This window comes from Trematomus bernacchii, unplaced genomic scaffold, assembly GCF_902827165.1.
Source record: "Trematomus bernacchii unplaced genomic scaffold, fTreBer1.1, whole genome shotgun sequence".
Classification (NCBI taxonomy): Eukaryota; Metazoa; Chordata; class Actinopteri; order Perciformes; family Nototheniidae; genus Trematomus; species Trematomus bernacchii.
In genome coordinates this window covers 7802076-7816072 of record NW_022987564.1, presented here as the reverse complement: position 1 = coordinate 7816072, position 13997 = coordinate 7802076, and the positions used below count along the sequence as shown (strand labels likewise).

General features: G+C 42.6%; 1 protein-coding gene across 1 annotated transcript in view; it reads right to left on the bottom strand.

Moving 5' to 3' along the window:
• LOC117477559 (potassium voltage-gated channel subfamily KQT member 4) overlaps nucleotides 1–13205 on the bottom strand; it is a 49054-nt gene extending 35849 nt beyond the window's left edge. Inside the window, exon 1 of the mRNA XM_034124245.1 lies at nucleotides 12904–13205. Within this exon, the coding sequence (XP_033980136.1) occupies nucleotides 12904–13205 (302 nt within the window). The remainder of the gene's footprint in view (nucleotides 1–12903) is intronic.
• Between the last annotated feature and the right edge of the window lie 792 nt (nucleotides 13206–13997).

The window sequence follows — 13997 nt, the reverse complement described above, 5'->3', positions numbered from 1 at the left end:
TTTTTTTGCTGAACTGGTAAAAAAAACAGACAAACAATTTCTCAATTGATTTTCCATAAAGTTTATAATACCTCAGTTTGCAGCATATGATATCTGATATGAAATACCATACACCCATTTCATCCATCACTCTTTCTGATGAACATGTTGCTACAATACCACCTACTTGAACCTGATATGGTCTCTGGAGCCTTCTTTACAGCATTACCTTTTGATTATATTTAGATTTCTATCTCTGTCTTGCCTCAGTAGCTAAACTCATTATCTTTTAATTTATGATAACTAATGATGCCACAGAGTAGTTGTCATATGGAGCATTGAAGGCCTTAATAGGGAGCAAGCTTTACCACATTTAGATTAACTATCATGTTCATTCCTTATCAGCACTTAGCTACAGTTAGCTTCCACATTATTCAGCATCTGTAATCGGCGGGCTGCAGGTGCAACCACCCATTAGGGTCAGGCCTTAAGTGTGCTGTTGAGAAATAATGGCAAGGCTAAAGCTATTGATTTATTTCTGCCTGTGGTTATGGTCTACACAGACGCTGGCGACACACAGAACCTTCCTAAGCACTTTATCACTCTAACTCATCCTGAACACCTTGACACAAAAACAACCTTCTTAAGTCCTGCAATGTATCAATTACTTTTTGTAAAATCCAAAAGCCTGACTCTCCTCATTAGATAGACTTTATCAAACTTTATACAACGTCACTTTAGAAGCAGCCCTGCACATTCTGGCTCCGTATAGGATTACTTTTTTCTATGTGTGAGTATAAACAGTGCATGAGAAAAATAGTCTTGATACCTCTTGAAAATAAAAGTAAAAGCCGTGGGCCATCGCAACTGCATGTGGGAAAACCATCCCTAATGTTGTGTGGATACTGTTGGGATGGTAACTGTACAAAAGGTGACAGTGTGGCCAAGCTGAGGACAGTTATCTGCCTTTGTATACAGACGTCTTTAATAGAGGTGTACTCACTGACGGGGCAACCGTGCAACATTTACAGAGAGTGACGTTAGAGAGCAGCCTTCCCATGGCTTGTGACACAACACACTTCCAGTCAAGAGTCAGACTTCACTGGAATTGCCGTCCTAATTGTCCTGTTTCACCCAACAGCTGGGTTGCAGGGTTTTGACAGTCCAGTGTAACGTTGATTTAAAGTGCACCTATCATGCTATTTTTAGGCAATAGCATAGGTCTCAGATATATAAAAATATATTAAAAACATGTCTATGAAGTGTTTTGCTCAAAATACCAAACAGATCACCCATTCTAGCCATGCCTCATATCCCTCTATTTCACTTCAAATTTCAAAAGTGCTGATTTTATGTATAAAGCTTTAAAAGAAGAAAATACTTGATAAAAAAGAGGGGCGGAGCTTATGCTTGCTCATGCGGGAGATTCTATCCGACTGCGGTGATGAAACACCATATCATGGATTATCAAGGATTATCTCTGAAACAGTATGGAGCTCAAAGGCTTTCTCTCTTGCCGGTTATACCACAAGGTGAGTTCCTTTTTATTTCCTGCTTCTTCACACACATGCTCTGTGCAGTACAGGTTAGCTCTGAGTGTTAGCGATGCTAATGTAAACACCGACCATATTACGTCCAAAACAGTCGGGCATTGTTTCTGATAGCAACGTTTCTGATAGTGTTGTGGGTCCGCCGCCAATATGACGTCATATCGGCCGCAAATCTGGATCAGCTCCATTGTAGCCCCGTTTTTAGAGATTTGGGTGCGGAGGAAAAGAGAGAGGGTTTTATTTTATGATGCTGCGTGAGTTCCCTGAAACACCGGGGACACATATTTATGTATAAAAGACATCAAAAAGTGCATTTTGCATGATAGGTCCCCTTTAAAGTAGGCCAGTGTGAGACTCAAAGCGGTGGCCGCAAAGTAAAATGAGAAAGCTCCCAGAACAGCCAGGCAGAGAGGTGTTGGGTGATATTTTGCAGCGAAAATAGATGGAAGGAAATGTTGATCAATCAATACAATTATGGAGAAAACTAATTATGAATAAGGACCACGCATTTAGAAAAGAGTTGTTTGTTATGTTAAAAACACAAGAGTACATGATCTATTGCAGCACAAATGTTTGTATTAGTTTCTAATTGCTATCCTCAAAAGTAAAGTTATCCAACCTCATCATCATCACTGTATACACAGAAATGTGTCAGCAGCTAGGAAACACGTGTAGTTTAAACAATATAGTCTCATGAGAACGCACTGAGGATACACTGGCAAAACTCCCAGAAAATTTACAAAATCCCCCACCTGAGGTATTTTGTTTAAATGTATGACTGCTACAAGAAAATGACACAAAAATCTGTCAGTATTTGCGGCCCCTGTAGTGCTTCTACTTGAGCAGTCTCGCCACCTCTGCAGAAATTCGCAGATGCTATATATTGCAGAGAGACAGAGAGATGTAATAATAAGATATACAGTGTAAGGGAGACTGCCTCTGGATTTTCCTGGCTCTGAAAGCAGATCTGGACTGTCTTGACAATTAAAAATAAACTAATTTCCCTTTGACCCTCCCGACTAAATGCCACAGTATTCCTGGCCCGCCTCCACCACAATAACATTACATAAACACAGATTACTGCAGATTAGCAGGTGTCAACACCCCTCCTGATCAACCATCTTCAGGAAAATGAAACTGGACGATCGTCTGTGGCTCAAGGTCTCGGTCGAGCATGTGTGTTTTTGTACATAGACAGAATTTCCCTTTCAGCCTTTTTACATCTGCACTGTCAAGTAGTCAAACAACAGTAGTTTGTTTTCCAATCTATTGAAAAATGTATGTGTGGATATGTGTGTGTGCAGGTCCTGTTCCCTGGTGAAAGTGAGCAGAGAGCAGGGCTGGATATTGGGGGGGGGGGGGGGAAACCTGATTCCTGGCCATCTCAGAACAGACAGTCCCCTCCCAAGGGAGACACGTTTTGCCCCGAACGGAGAAATTAATACACCGACTAACCTCGACTCTCCATCTCACTCTTATTATTCTCTTCTTACCTTTCCCCTTCATGCACTCACAAATCATTTGTTTGATTATAACTCCTTCCCTCCTTTGAAGGACGACAATGCTATGAACATCTCAAAAACAGATGTTTTTTTCACATTTTGTTTTAGGACATACTGTATGCTCTTGACATATCCTCCGGTCTTTTTATCTCCCTGTTGTTATTAATACGATCCCTTATTTCCCCAAAAATCCAGCATCTGCCCGGATGAATTGCCCTTGAGCAAGACACGGGATCCCTTCCAGCTGCAGGGCTGCTGTTTTGATAGGGGCCAATTGAAATAGAGTTTTCAGAGATCGATCACGTTATTATCATGTATACTTAGCATCCAAAATCAAGCTCCCTCTTATTGCTTCTTGTCCTCTGTGTCACATACTTGTGTAAGTGGGTAGCAGACCACTTCTGTTAAAATAAATCTACAGTGGGGCAGGCAAGGAGGTTAAAGCAGTGGCTGCAGAATGTGACAAGCCACTGAAAGAGACGTCAGGAAACATGAGACCTGCAGGTGGACTGTGACACTCAGCAGGTGTAAGACAAGTGGAAAGACCTTAACATTTTGAACATAAAGGCATCTATATCTGGTGTTACATTTGGAAATAATCCTTTTTTTAAATGTCTTTCAAACTAACCTTTATTATTAAGGTATTGCTTGTTTTTTTTTACAAAAACGTTCTAAATAAAACAGAAAAGCAATTCATCTTTAGCGTATTTTCAACTTGGAAGACAAGGCTCTTTGGAATGACACTTATGCGTGTTTTAACTTATGTGGTTTTTATTTAATGTAGTCACAGGAAACAGCACCACCCCGTTTATGTGACCATCATTACATTATGGTCTTTATCCTTCGCATTATTCACATCTTGCATATGCTTAAACGCAAATATAGCCCTTTAAGAGAAGACATGACCAGCCTTGCAGGACTGAGAGGACGGAGGGGGAAAAGATAGAGGGGCAGTGAGGGAGGGGAAGTCAATTAGGCAGGGCAGTATCGCAAATGAGAGATTATATTCCCACTCAGGAGGAAAGAGAAGGAGGGAATGATGGAAGAGAGAGAGACTGACGGGAGAAGAAAAGGCATTTGGGCCATAAAGGATTCTTAATGGAGCAGAATTTACACATCCTGCTGAGGTGAACAGATAAAAAAACAGCATGAGCAAATGAACAACAAGCATCCAATCTGCAGTCCTTTGCAGGTTAAAAACCTCACACAAAGTGGCTTTCTCCCTTCACCCTTTATGGTGCTACTCCACTCTTCTTTCTCTCTTACTTAGTCATCAATAAAAACACATTCAGGCACTGACTTAACAAGCAAACAACAAAACAAAAAGCTATTTTCTGACGCTACTTAGACCATCAATAAATAAAAAAACACCAAACGCGTCAGTGTTTTTTTCAAGGATGCCAAACGGCGGAGTGGCAATTTTAGTGGATTTTGTGTCGCGTGGTTGAAGACCTGGAAAAGCAGACCAGACTGTTTCCATGACCCAGGTGAGAAAGTAGATTAGCTCAGAGCGGGTGCAGAGGGAGGGAACACTGCAAGGATAGAGGGAACACATTCAATCAACAAGCTGTCTGGGCTAAATGAGTTTAATAATGCCACAAAGGCAATTCACCTTTATTGAAAAGCTTGCATTCTGTGTGCAGCAATGTTCACACAAAAGACTTGTGAAGAATTAACCATAGCCATGCAGACAGTCAATATTTCAAAGCCACTTTGACCAAACTATCAGTGGAGAGGTTATTGAGAGCATTAGGCTGTGAGTCCTGTTGTGGGTATCTCCCTCGGCATCTATAAATAATGTGGCTTTAGGCGCAAGCTTTCATAAACAGAAGCCATCATGTGTGCTTCTGCCATAAAAGGTTAAAGTGAAGGGATTCCCACACGCCATGGGGACTTTATCTGGCAAAGATTTATACGAAATGAGAAGTAAAGAAATAAAGTAAAGAAAATAAAGAAGCCTGTGTCTGACAGAAAAAAAGATTTACAAGCACTAAAGTGTTCTCTCGTACATTAAATTACTCGATAGTGATGTGCATTTGTTTAAATGTACATCCAAAATGTGCAGCTTGTGAGAAAAACATCTTAAAGTGTCAATCAAGTGATTAAGAATTGAATTTGCATGAAGTTGGGTGACTCATGAAACATATTGCGGACTAAAATTGGCCTAAATCCAGCACAATTATGGACGGACTCAAATGCTCATGATATTTAATGTGCACAGTCCCTTCTTAAATAAATAAATATAAATGTAAAACAAATACTTGAAAAGACATTTCTCTTTAATCCACTAATAGTGAAGAAACCTGAGCTCAAGTCCAAGAACTCCATGTTATAATTTCCCTCCACATCTCTGCTCTTTAGCTCTGTAAGACATCAATAATATATGACCGGTATATTATTAATCACAATTAATCACTTTGGCTGGTCAGTGCTCTGTCTTCACTGCTTTTCCTGTCCGTCCACATACTGTTACTGTATATTCAGGCTGGGGTCCAGTGAATTTATATACCGAGCCAGAGACTCAGACAGAGTATGGCAGGCAAAGCCAAGATCAAGACATGACATGGTTTGTTGGGTTTCCACAGTGCTGGTAATAGAGACTGATAGTTTTAGACTGGAGTTCAACAGCCCCAAAGGACCTCCTGCTGGGATGAATTACTATGGGCAAAAACATGCGGCCTCATGTGATGTCTATATGTGGCGCTGCCTATGGTGGAAATGGGTAAGCGGTCAGAGGTGAGGGTAAACACTGAAACCGATACCTTTGAATGTTGTCGCCCATCTACCAAGCTCATATGAAGGTTTACAGATGAAAGGACCAACAGAACATATTACTAAACTCAAACGGTCTAGACATTTGAACAAAGGTAATTACAGTTAACAATTACTACCTGGACAGACATCATGGAGCACCGTTCTCTTCATTTTGGTGCTGATCTGGAGCGCGTATCAGCAGAATCTAAAGGACTGTTCATGTGAAGAGAGCGTATATTATATACATTAATAATGCAGGTATTTTGAGGAAGACACTCTGCTATCCAACTGTTTTATCACAGAAAGCCAATTTTAGAAAGCTTGTGATTTGTCTGCTGGTCAAGATGTGTTGTGATTCAATGAAACTCAAATAACATGCTTCCTATGATTGGTTAGAACGGTTTTGGCTTTAAAGTTCAATTGTCCCCTGAACAGAGAGCGATTGTTTGGTCCGTCCAAGAGTTTGAGTTAGGAGTTCACACCAACCAAAACAAACTTTACCAAGGTTGTAAATGCGTGCTTAATATCGTTGGGTTTCCAACTGCAGGTCTGACAAAAGTAAATATTTGAAATGTCAGCCTGTCTTTTGGGGAAATGTGTTTGTGATTTGCACAATTTTCTTTTACTTTTATGACACTGAACAATGAATCAAGAATATAATATGACAGAGTAATCAATAATGAAAATTAATCATTGGTTGCAGTCATTACCAATAGCTCTTCCAAAATACACACAGATAATCATAAGTACAATATAATGAGGTATTTGTCTAAACTATACAGAAACAAATGTTGTTGCTGGGCTGCTGGTGTTTGTACAAACTTTAACAGACTTAACAAGCTCACTTAACAAGTTCAGACAAGCAGACTGACCCTCCCGCTGGTAGTTTAACAGCACGTGTAACAAAAAGAAGGGATTCAAAGGTGACAAAAAAGGTCTTGAGCTTGAGTGAAGGGACAAAACCTAGACAAGCGGCACTTAACATTTCCTAAACGCATCATTTTAACCAGAGGCTTTGCACACGCAAGAACCTGCTGCGTCGTCTGAGCAACCGATCGGGTTGGTGGACAGAGGAATTCTTTTTTTACAGATCCTCAAAAGTTTCCGAGAACACTTTTGTCCTTTTTAACAACTTTTTGCGTCTTTACAACCACCTCCGTCCCTTTCCTTGGTAGAATAGAAAACAAGGCTTTTAGTAGAGTCTGTTCACCTGACTATTGCTGGAGAGGAACTAAGGCCCCGCTCACACGGGACCGTTTGCGTTTATGCACAGTATGCGTATTCAAAAAAGTCTTCCGTTCACATGCATTTGTTTCATTTAACGTGTCTGTTCAAACGAGGCCGCTGGAAACGCTGTAGTACATATGCCGGGACTGTAAGTGGCGCTGTAACTTCCGCCAAAATACACCAAAAGCCGCGAAGAAGAGCAGCCCAGCAGCCCCGCCACAATGTTGCCATGGCTACCCTTCTGTTTAATCCCCGCGGTGTATTTAGCAACATGTAATTCATGTAATTCTCCATGTCCACTTGTTGCTGATGGTTGTGGTAGAGGAGCTGTAGATTTTGCACTAATATCTGTAGCATGGTCAGTAGCAGTAGCACTAGCAGTAGCTACTGACAGGAGGAAGTGTGTGGCGATTGCTGGTATTCAGCGGGATATAGTAATTTCCTCAGCATATGGATAAATGCAACGGGGAAGTTAACTGAAAGAAACCAAGAAGCACGTCTCTGTGGAGAGGACGGCTCAGAAAGAGAGATATTCTCTACAAACACCGGGTGAGATGCACCTTTGTCAATATAATGGATCAATGCATGAAATCTGACTCTGTTTATTTTGTTTAAGGAGTATATTGGGCGTTAACAATTCTGGTTTGCCTTTTATAATATTATTTCATTCAAGAACCCCTTGTGCGTTTAATTAACACAGCTATTTTTGATAGTTGCTACAGCAGTGAGCAGGAGAGGTGGGGAGAGGCGGGGCTATCGTTATTTTTTCAGGAAATATTCGTATCGAGGTGATTAAACGGACTCGGTTGACCCCCCAGAGCGTTTCGTTTGCAAATCTATCCACCTTGGGACCCGTTATTGTTTGTGGGGTCAGTTTCTATCGGCCTCGTGTAAATAATAGGGCTATACGCACGCGAAACTATGCAGATACAAGCAGTTTTCTCCTCGTGTAAACGGCGCCTGAGAAGACAGGAGAAGAGAGGAGAGGAAGAACTGAATTAGCATACAGCTGTAACACAGTGAGTGTTTGAAGAACATCCGGATGTAAAACGAGTGCTTGAATTGGAATAAAAAAGGTGCCAGTACTCTAAATCAGCAACTGTTTCAAGTCAATTTTATTTGTACAGCCCAATAACAAGAATTTCTTTACAATCTGTACAACATACGACTCCCTCTATCCTTATCCTCATATCTTTGATTCAGTAATTACAAAGAAACACAAAAAAACTTTAACAGACAAGGAAAAGTTTGTTTTTTTCGAAATGGTAGCTAACGTTATGTCTTTTCTGCTTTCCTTCTCTCCTGTGCCTGCTCTAGTCTATCGCAGTCTACAGAGCCACGTACTGGGTGGGAGTTGCAACTAAGCATAAACACAACAAATATGCGCAGCGTACCTAGATGCGTCATGAGGTGCCGGTACACAGTAAGAAGTAACGGTACGCAGATGGGTAAAAATCAGAAGTCCCGGTACTGCGTACCGGTGAGTACCGGCCCAATTCAAGCACTGTGTAAAACAGTGTACAATAATGTAACTTGAACTGTTAAAAAGACACAACGATAAAGATACTCAAGACCTTTATCTAGGGGGTGAATCTGTGTCTAAGACCCCATTTACACGCAAACGCAAACGCAAACGCATACGAAACCCAAACGAACCGGATACGATATCAAAAAAGTATTCCGTTCACACGAGACCGCTCGAAAGCGCTGGAGACGCGTAGTAGCCTACATATGCCGGGCCTGTAAGTGGCACTGTACTTCCGCACGAGACCGCTCGGGAGCGCTGGAGACGCTGTAGTACATATGCCGGGCCTGTAAGTGGCGCCACAAAATACACCAAAAGCAGCGAAGAAGACCCCAGAGCATGGTTGCCATGGTTGCCCTTCTGTTTATGCCCCGCGGTGGATTTAGCAACATGTAGTTCCTGTAATTCTCCATGTCCACTTGTAGCTGATGGTTGTGGTAGAGGAGCTGTAGATTTTGCACTAACATCTGTAGCATGGTCAGTAGCAGCAGAGATGGGGAGGGGTGGGGCTATGGCTTCATCGTTATCCGGAAAATTATTGTATAGGGCGTACACACTGAGCCATTTGGCCCCCCAGAGCGTTCCGTTTGCAGATATATCCACCTTGGGACCCGTTATCGTTCGCGGGGTCTGTTTCCGCGTTTCCGTTACGGCCTCGTGTGAACGAACGGGCTATACGAAAGAGAAAAGTAGCGGATACAACCGTTTGCGTTCTCGTGTAAACAGCACCTAAGAGGATGGATCTTATGTGCAGCTGTGACAACACCAAGGGCGGATGAGGAGTGTGGAGGGACTTAAGGGGGTGCCCGTGGAGAGACATTACAGCGGAGAGCTACTTCACCCCTTTCCCATACATGCTTCGACACACACATGTGACAAGACGCTCTCTAAAAGCAACACATATGTTTCAGCGTCCACCATTACAATGCAGGACTAATTCAAGGATCAAGGGAAGTTAGCACAGAGCCCAACACAGCGGTATTTGGCTCAATGTAATTACAATAGATCAACGCCTCCTTAATTGAGCTACATCATACAAAGAATTTTCCTCACACATGGCGCAGCTCTCAGAATAGGGAGCACTTCACATGTAATTATTCATAACAAATGCACATCTCAGGGTGATGCAGTAACATGGGAATTATGCACTCAGACATATGTGCATTCAAATATGCCATGTCATGGATATTAAAAAAAGATTTTAGTCCCAGGTACAATTTGTAATCTGTTCAAAGAAGGAAGGATTCTAGGCAAAAAATGTAGGGTTTAAGCAAAATTGAATTTGGAAGTAATTAGCATAAACATAAATAAATGACACAAGTTGTGGGAGAGTTTGTTAACACAATTTGTATATAGTTTTTCTGTTGTTAAACATGGCCCCAATATACTTCAATACATCAATACTTAACAGTTTTTTTATTCTTCGTTTAACGTACAGGCATGTGAGAGAAAAATCTATATTTCAAGGTCACACAGGGTGAGTAATTAATGTACAAATGGTAATTTTGTGGGTCCTTTAAGATGGCGATATAAAAGAGGTTATCACAGAGACGGCTCACTTACAAAGTCCGTCATGCTGAGTCTTTGAGGCCGTGGCATCTGAAACATAATCTGGGCACCTCAGAGCGCCTGCTCTGCCTCTTTGACAGAGAAATAACAACGATGGCCATGCCATCATCTACGACACCCAGTAATGTCAGAGAGAATGTCATCCGCAATATCCTGTAAAGGCCATTGCTCTTAATGAGAAACACACAGGTTGGAGGCTGTACAACACATGTTGGTTCTGTGTGTGCTGCAAAGACATGTTTGTGGTCCCATGAGAACAGAAAAGGCAGCAACAAATAGGGGGAAGTGAAAGAGCTGAAGGACAAAGTGAGACTTGCTGACCTACACACACTAATGGGCTAATGGCATTTGATAAGAACACATATGAAAAGCTCTGCAGTGGGATTTCCCTCTGTTGTAAACACATGATGGCATTGGCAGGGAGACGGCTGCACTTTTCTAAACAACGACACGGAAAGCCCAGCCCGGTCCAAGGAGCTCCCACCAGTGGCGTAACAAGGTTGTGATTGGCCCCGGTGCAAATATTGTTTTGGGCCCCAAACGTGCCGCACGCTGATACACTTTCTCATGTCCTTTCTCTTTTGAGCGCCACTCTTGTGCTTTGGTTTGCTGTACATTATAAATGCAAGCTATTACATTTTTTATAATGCTGCCGAACTTGCTGCTGCTAGCTACAGTACAGTGCAGGTTGATTAAACGGTTTCCTCGTCACGCAAGGTATCACATGACATGAAAGGGAGCAAGGTCATTGGACAGACAAATGACAAATTAATTTAGGTTGCTTGGTTACTTTGAAGACTGCGTGAACCGGTCAATTGGGGCGTTCACACCAAGTTCTTTTCCCACAATAGTTCATGAGAACTCAGTTCATGAGAACTCTTTTAGTTCTGATGAACTAAAGCAGATCGCGTTCACACCGCAATGAGTTCCTGGGGGTGGATTAGGCAAATGAAGCCGCTGACGTCACTTCTTCTTCTTCTGCTTTGGGTTTACTGGCAGGCCACAAACAACTTCACGGCGTATACTACCGCCCGAAGTCCCCGGCCGGAAGTCCCCGGAGTTGGGGACTGGCTTCAGTAGAAGCAGCTGGGACTCCCAGCAGCTTCTACTGAAGCCTTCTGAGTAAATCGCCAGAACGCCGACACCTCCTCATCTCCACCGCTCCCATGTTTTATTTTGTGTTGCTATAAGTTAGTCTCTCTGCGTTTGTGCGCTGGGCTAATGCTAATGCTAATAATGCTAATGCGAGGATAATAAAATGGCGGCTTCACAAAACTTTTTGGGAGTTTTACGGGGCGTGGTTTGCTTTCCGCTCAGACATAGGAACCTTTTTCTCCCACGAAAGTTCCTGCTCTCTAGCAGGGACTGAAAAGGGGGTAAAAATGGTTCTGATGAACTAATTTAGTTCAGGGGGCTTTTTGGTGTGAACGCAAATATATCTGAGTTCTGATTAACTATTGTGGGAAAAGTACTCCAGTGTGAACGCGCCCATTGGGCGCGTTCACACCGGCCATTGGGGCCCCAAAAAAAAAAATGGATGGGCCCGTGGCCGGCATGGGCCCGTGGCCGGCTCTGGGCTCTGCTGCACCGTCGATCGTTACGCCACTGGCTCCCACACATAATGCTCTGTCCACTATGTGCCAGACACAGCTGGAGGACAGCTGCTGGGGTACAACTGTCCTGGGTTCGACTGAAAAAGACAGTGACTAACACTGAAAACAGTGAACATTGACTGAGTGAACTTTGACTTTTAATTGGCACTTTGACGCCTTCAAAACAAGCGTTGCAATTTGGTTATTTAAGATGTTAAATCTGAATTGCATGCTCATTCAAACAAATGACAGTTCAGGACAGTTTGTTTTGTATGTGTGCTAAGTGTTTTACATTTTAGTCCTGAGCTGTTGGGAACAGCCATCGCCATCAGTGAGTTCATTCTTTTCCAGTGTTTATATGTTGTATACATTATAGAGCATATGGCACATGGGTACTTTAAAGACAGAATACCTTCTACAATAAGGGGGGTCGCCTCAGTTTGAGCTCTTTGTTTACTGCATGTGTTTAATTGGTGAGATATTTCTTCATCTGCTTAAAAAGCTGTCACGTAACTGGTTCAGAATGGGGTCAAGCCTTTTACTAATGTATTATTTACTTCACCTCTTAGAAAAATGCTGCAACAAACAGGTTCAGGCTCAATCAAGTTTTTAAGCCACTAACCCAAGACTCCCCCCCTTCCCCCCAAACGAAAACACTGATGTTATTTTTCACTCACTGTCATTAAAACCTTTCCATTACATAATGCACACCTCTACATTTTGGACACCATTGGTGAGGCATGCCAACAACAAACATAAGAAACATACTGCAGAGTAATTCATTTAAAAGTATGAGCAGGCATTACAAATGTTCACAAGGATATTATGACAATTAACCCCTGTGGATTTGAACAAATTCAATTGATCAAGGGTCTTACAGATGATTTAATCAGACAGAGGCAAGAGGAAATTGAACAGAAGACCCCATGTTGAGATGATGTATGTAAACGACCATGCTAATTGCCGAATAAGCAACTCTGCTTGGTAAATTGGAGAATTAATCAAATGAATGCTGGCGTATACTGATCAAAACACATGATTGGAAATCATCATGGAAAGTCTAACGTTGCATTACGCAGCATGTGAGTTGATTTGCTCACTAACTTTATGACACTTTAAAAAGTTGTTTTACAAAGTTTTAAATGTGCTTCATTTAGGTTACTTGCCAATAAAAACAAAAACAAAGGTAATGATGATACACTTACATGAAGGCATGGTAGATGAATGCCCATCCTCTTGGTCTTTCCAGCACGTTGTACATGCAGTTCTGCAACTTTCTGAAGCGTTTGTTTGGAGAGGACGAGTTGCCCCGGTGTCCGGGGGGCCCGGGCCGCGGGGTCCCCAGCAGACCGGTGCGGTGGGACGGGTGTCCGCGCTCCGGGCTGGAGGGCTCGCTTCTCTCCGTGTGGACAGCGGTGAGAGCCACAAACTCTACCCGCCTGTCTTCGTTCGGATCCGGGGGCACCAGCATTCTGATGCCGCCGTTGTTTGACGGACTTCCTAACATCTTCAGACTGGCACGATTTAACTAGGCTACATATGATTTGACACTGTTACTAGATCGTCTGCAGGAGCGCACAGCAAAGTTTTGACCAAGTCATAGTGGGTATAAAGTGGACTAAAACTAGTCTACCGGTCAAAACACAGGTGTAAATATCATCCCTGCTGTTTGTCACACACGGTTTAGTTACTTACGATTTAAAAAGTTATCTGTAAATCAAGTCACGGTCGCAAAAGAAAAGATGCACAATAGTTGTGCGACGCACTGAAACGTGACCTTCAGCGATCATTGTTAAGAGTCAGATCATATGTGAGAAGTAATCAGCGGGGTGCACAGAAGATCTCACACATGCACTAACTCCAAGAACAGTCAAAGACCTGCCAGCACTTTGCAGAAAAAGCCCCGACTGACCTCAATCAACTGAGCATATTACCATAAATGCTTCTTAAACGTGCAGTCACAAATAAGAAAACAAGGCTACAGAGGAAGCAAGCGGAATGCGCATGCAGAGGATCCTCCAGACCAACTCTCTCCAACTCTGTCTAAGTCCGTCTAAGCAGAATGAATTGTCAATGTGAGGCTCGCCACAGCAGACTGTTCTCCCCTCCTCGTGCGTCTCTCTGTGGTCCAGCGCTCCTGCAGGCGGGGTGGCGCGCGCATAAGTGAAGATCATCATGATGACAAGAATCGCAGACGACCAACTCTAAAACTCTGGATAAAAGGCCAAATAAACGCTTGTCGGTGTTTAAATCTGGTTTGTAAACGCGTAAAAGTAGAAAAACACCTCTCTGGTGTGTT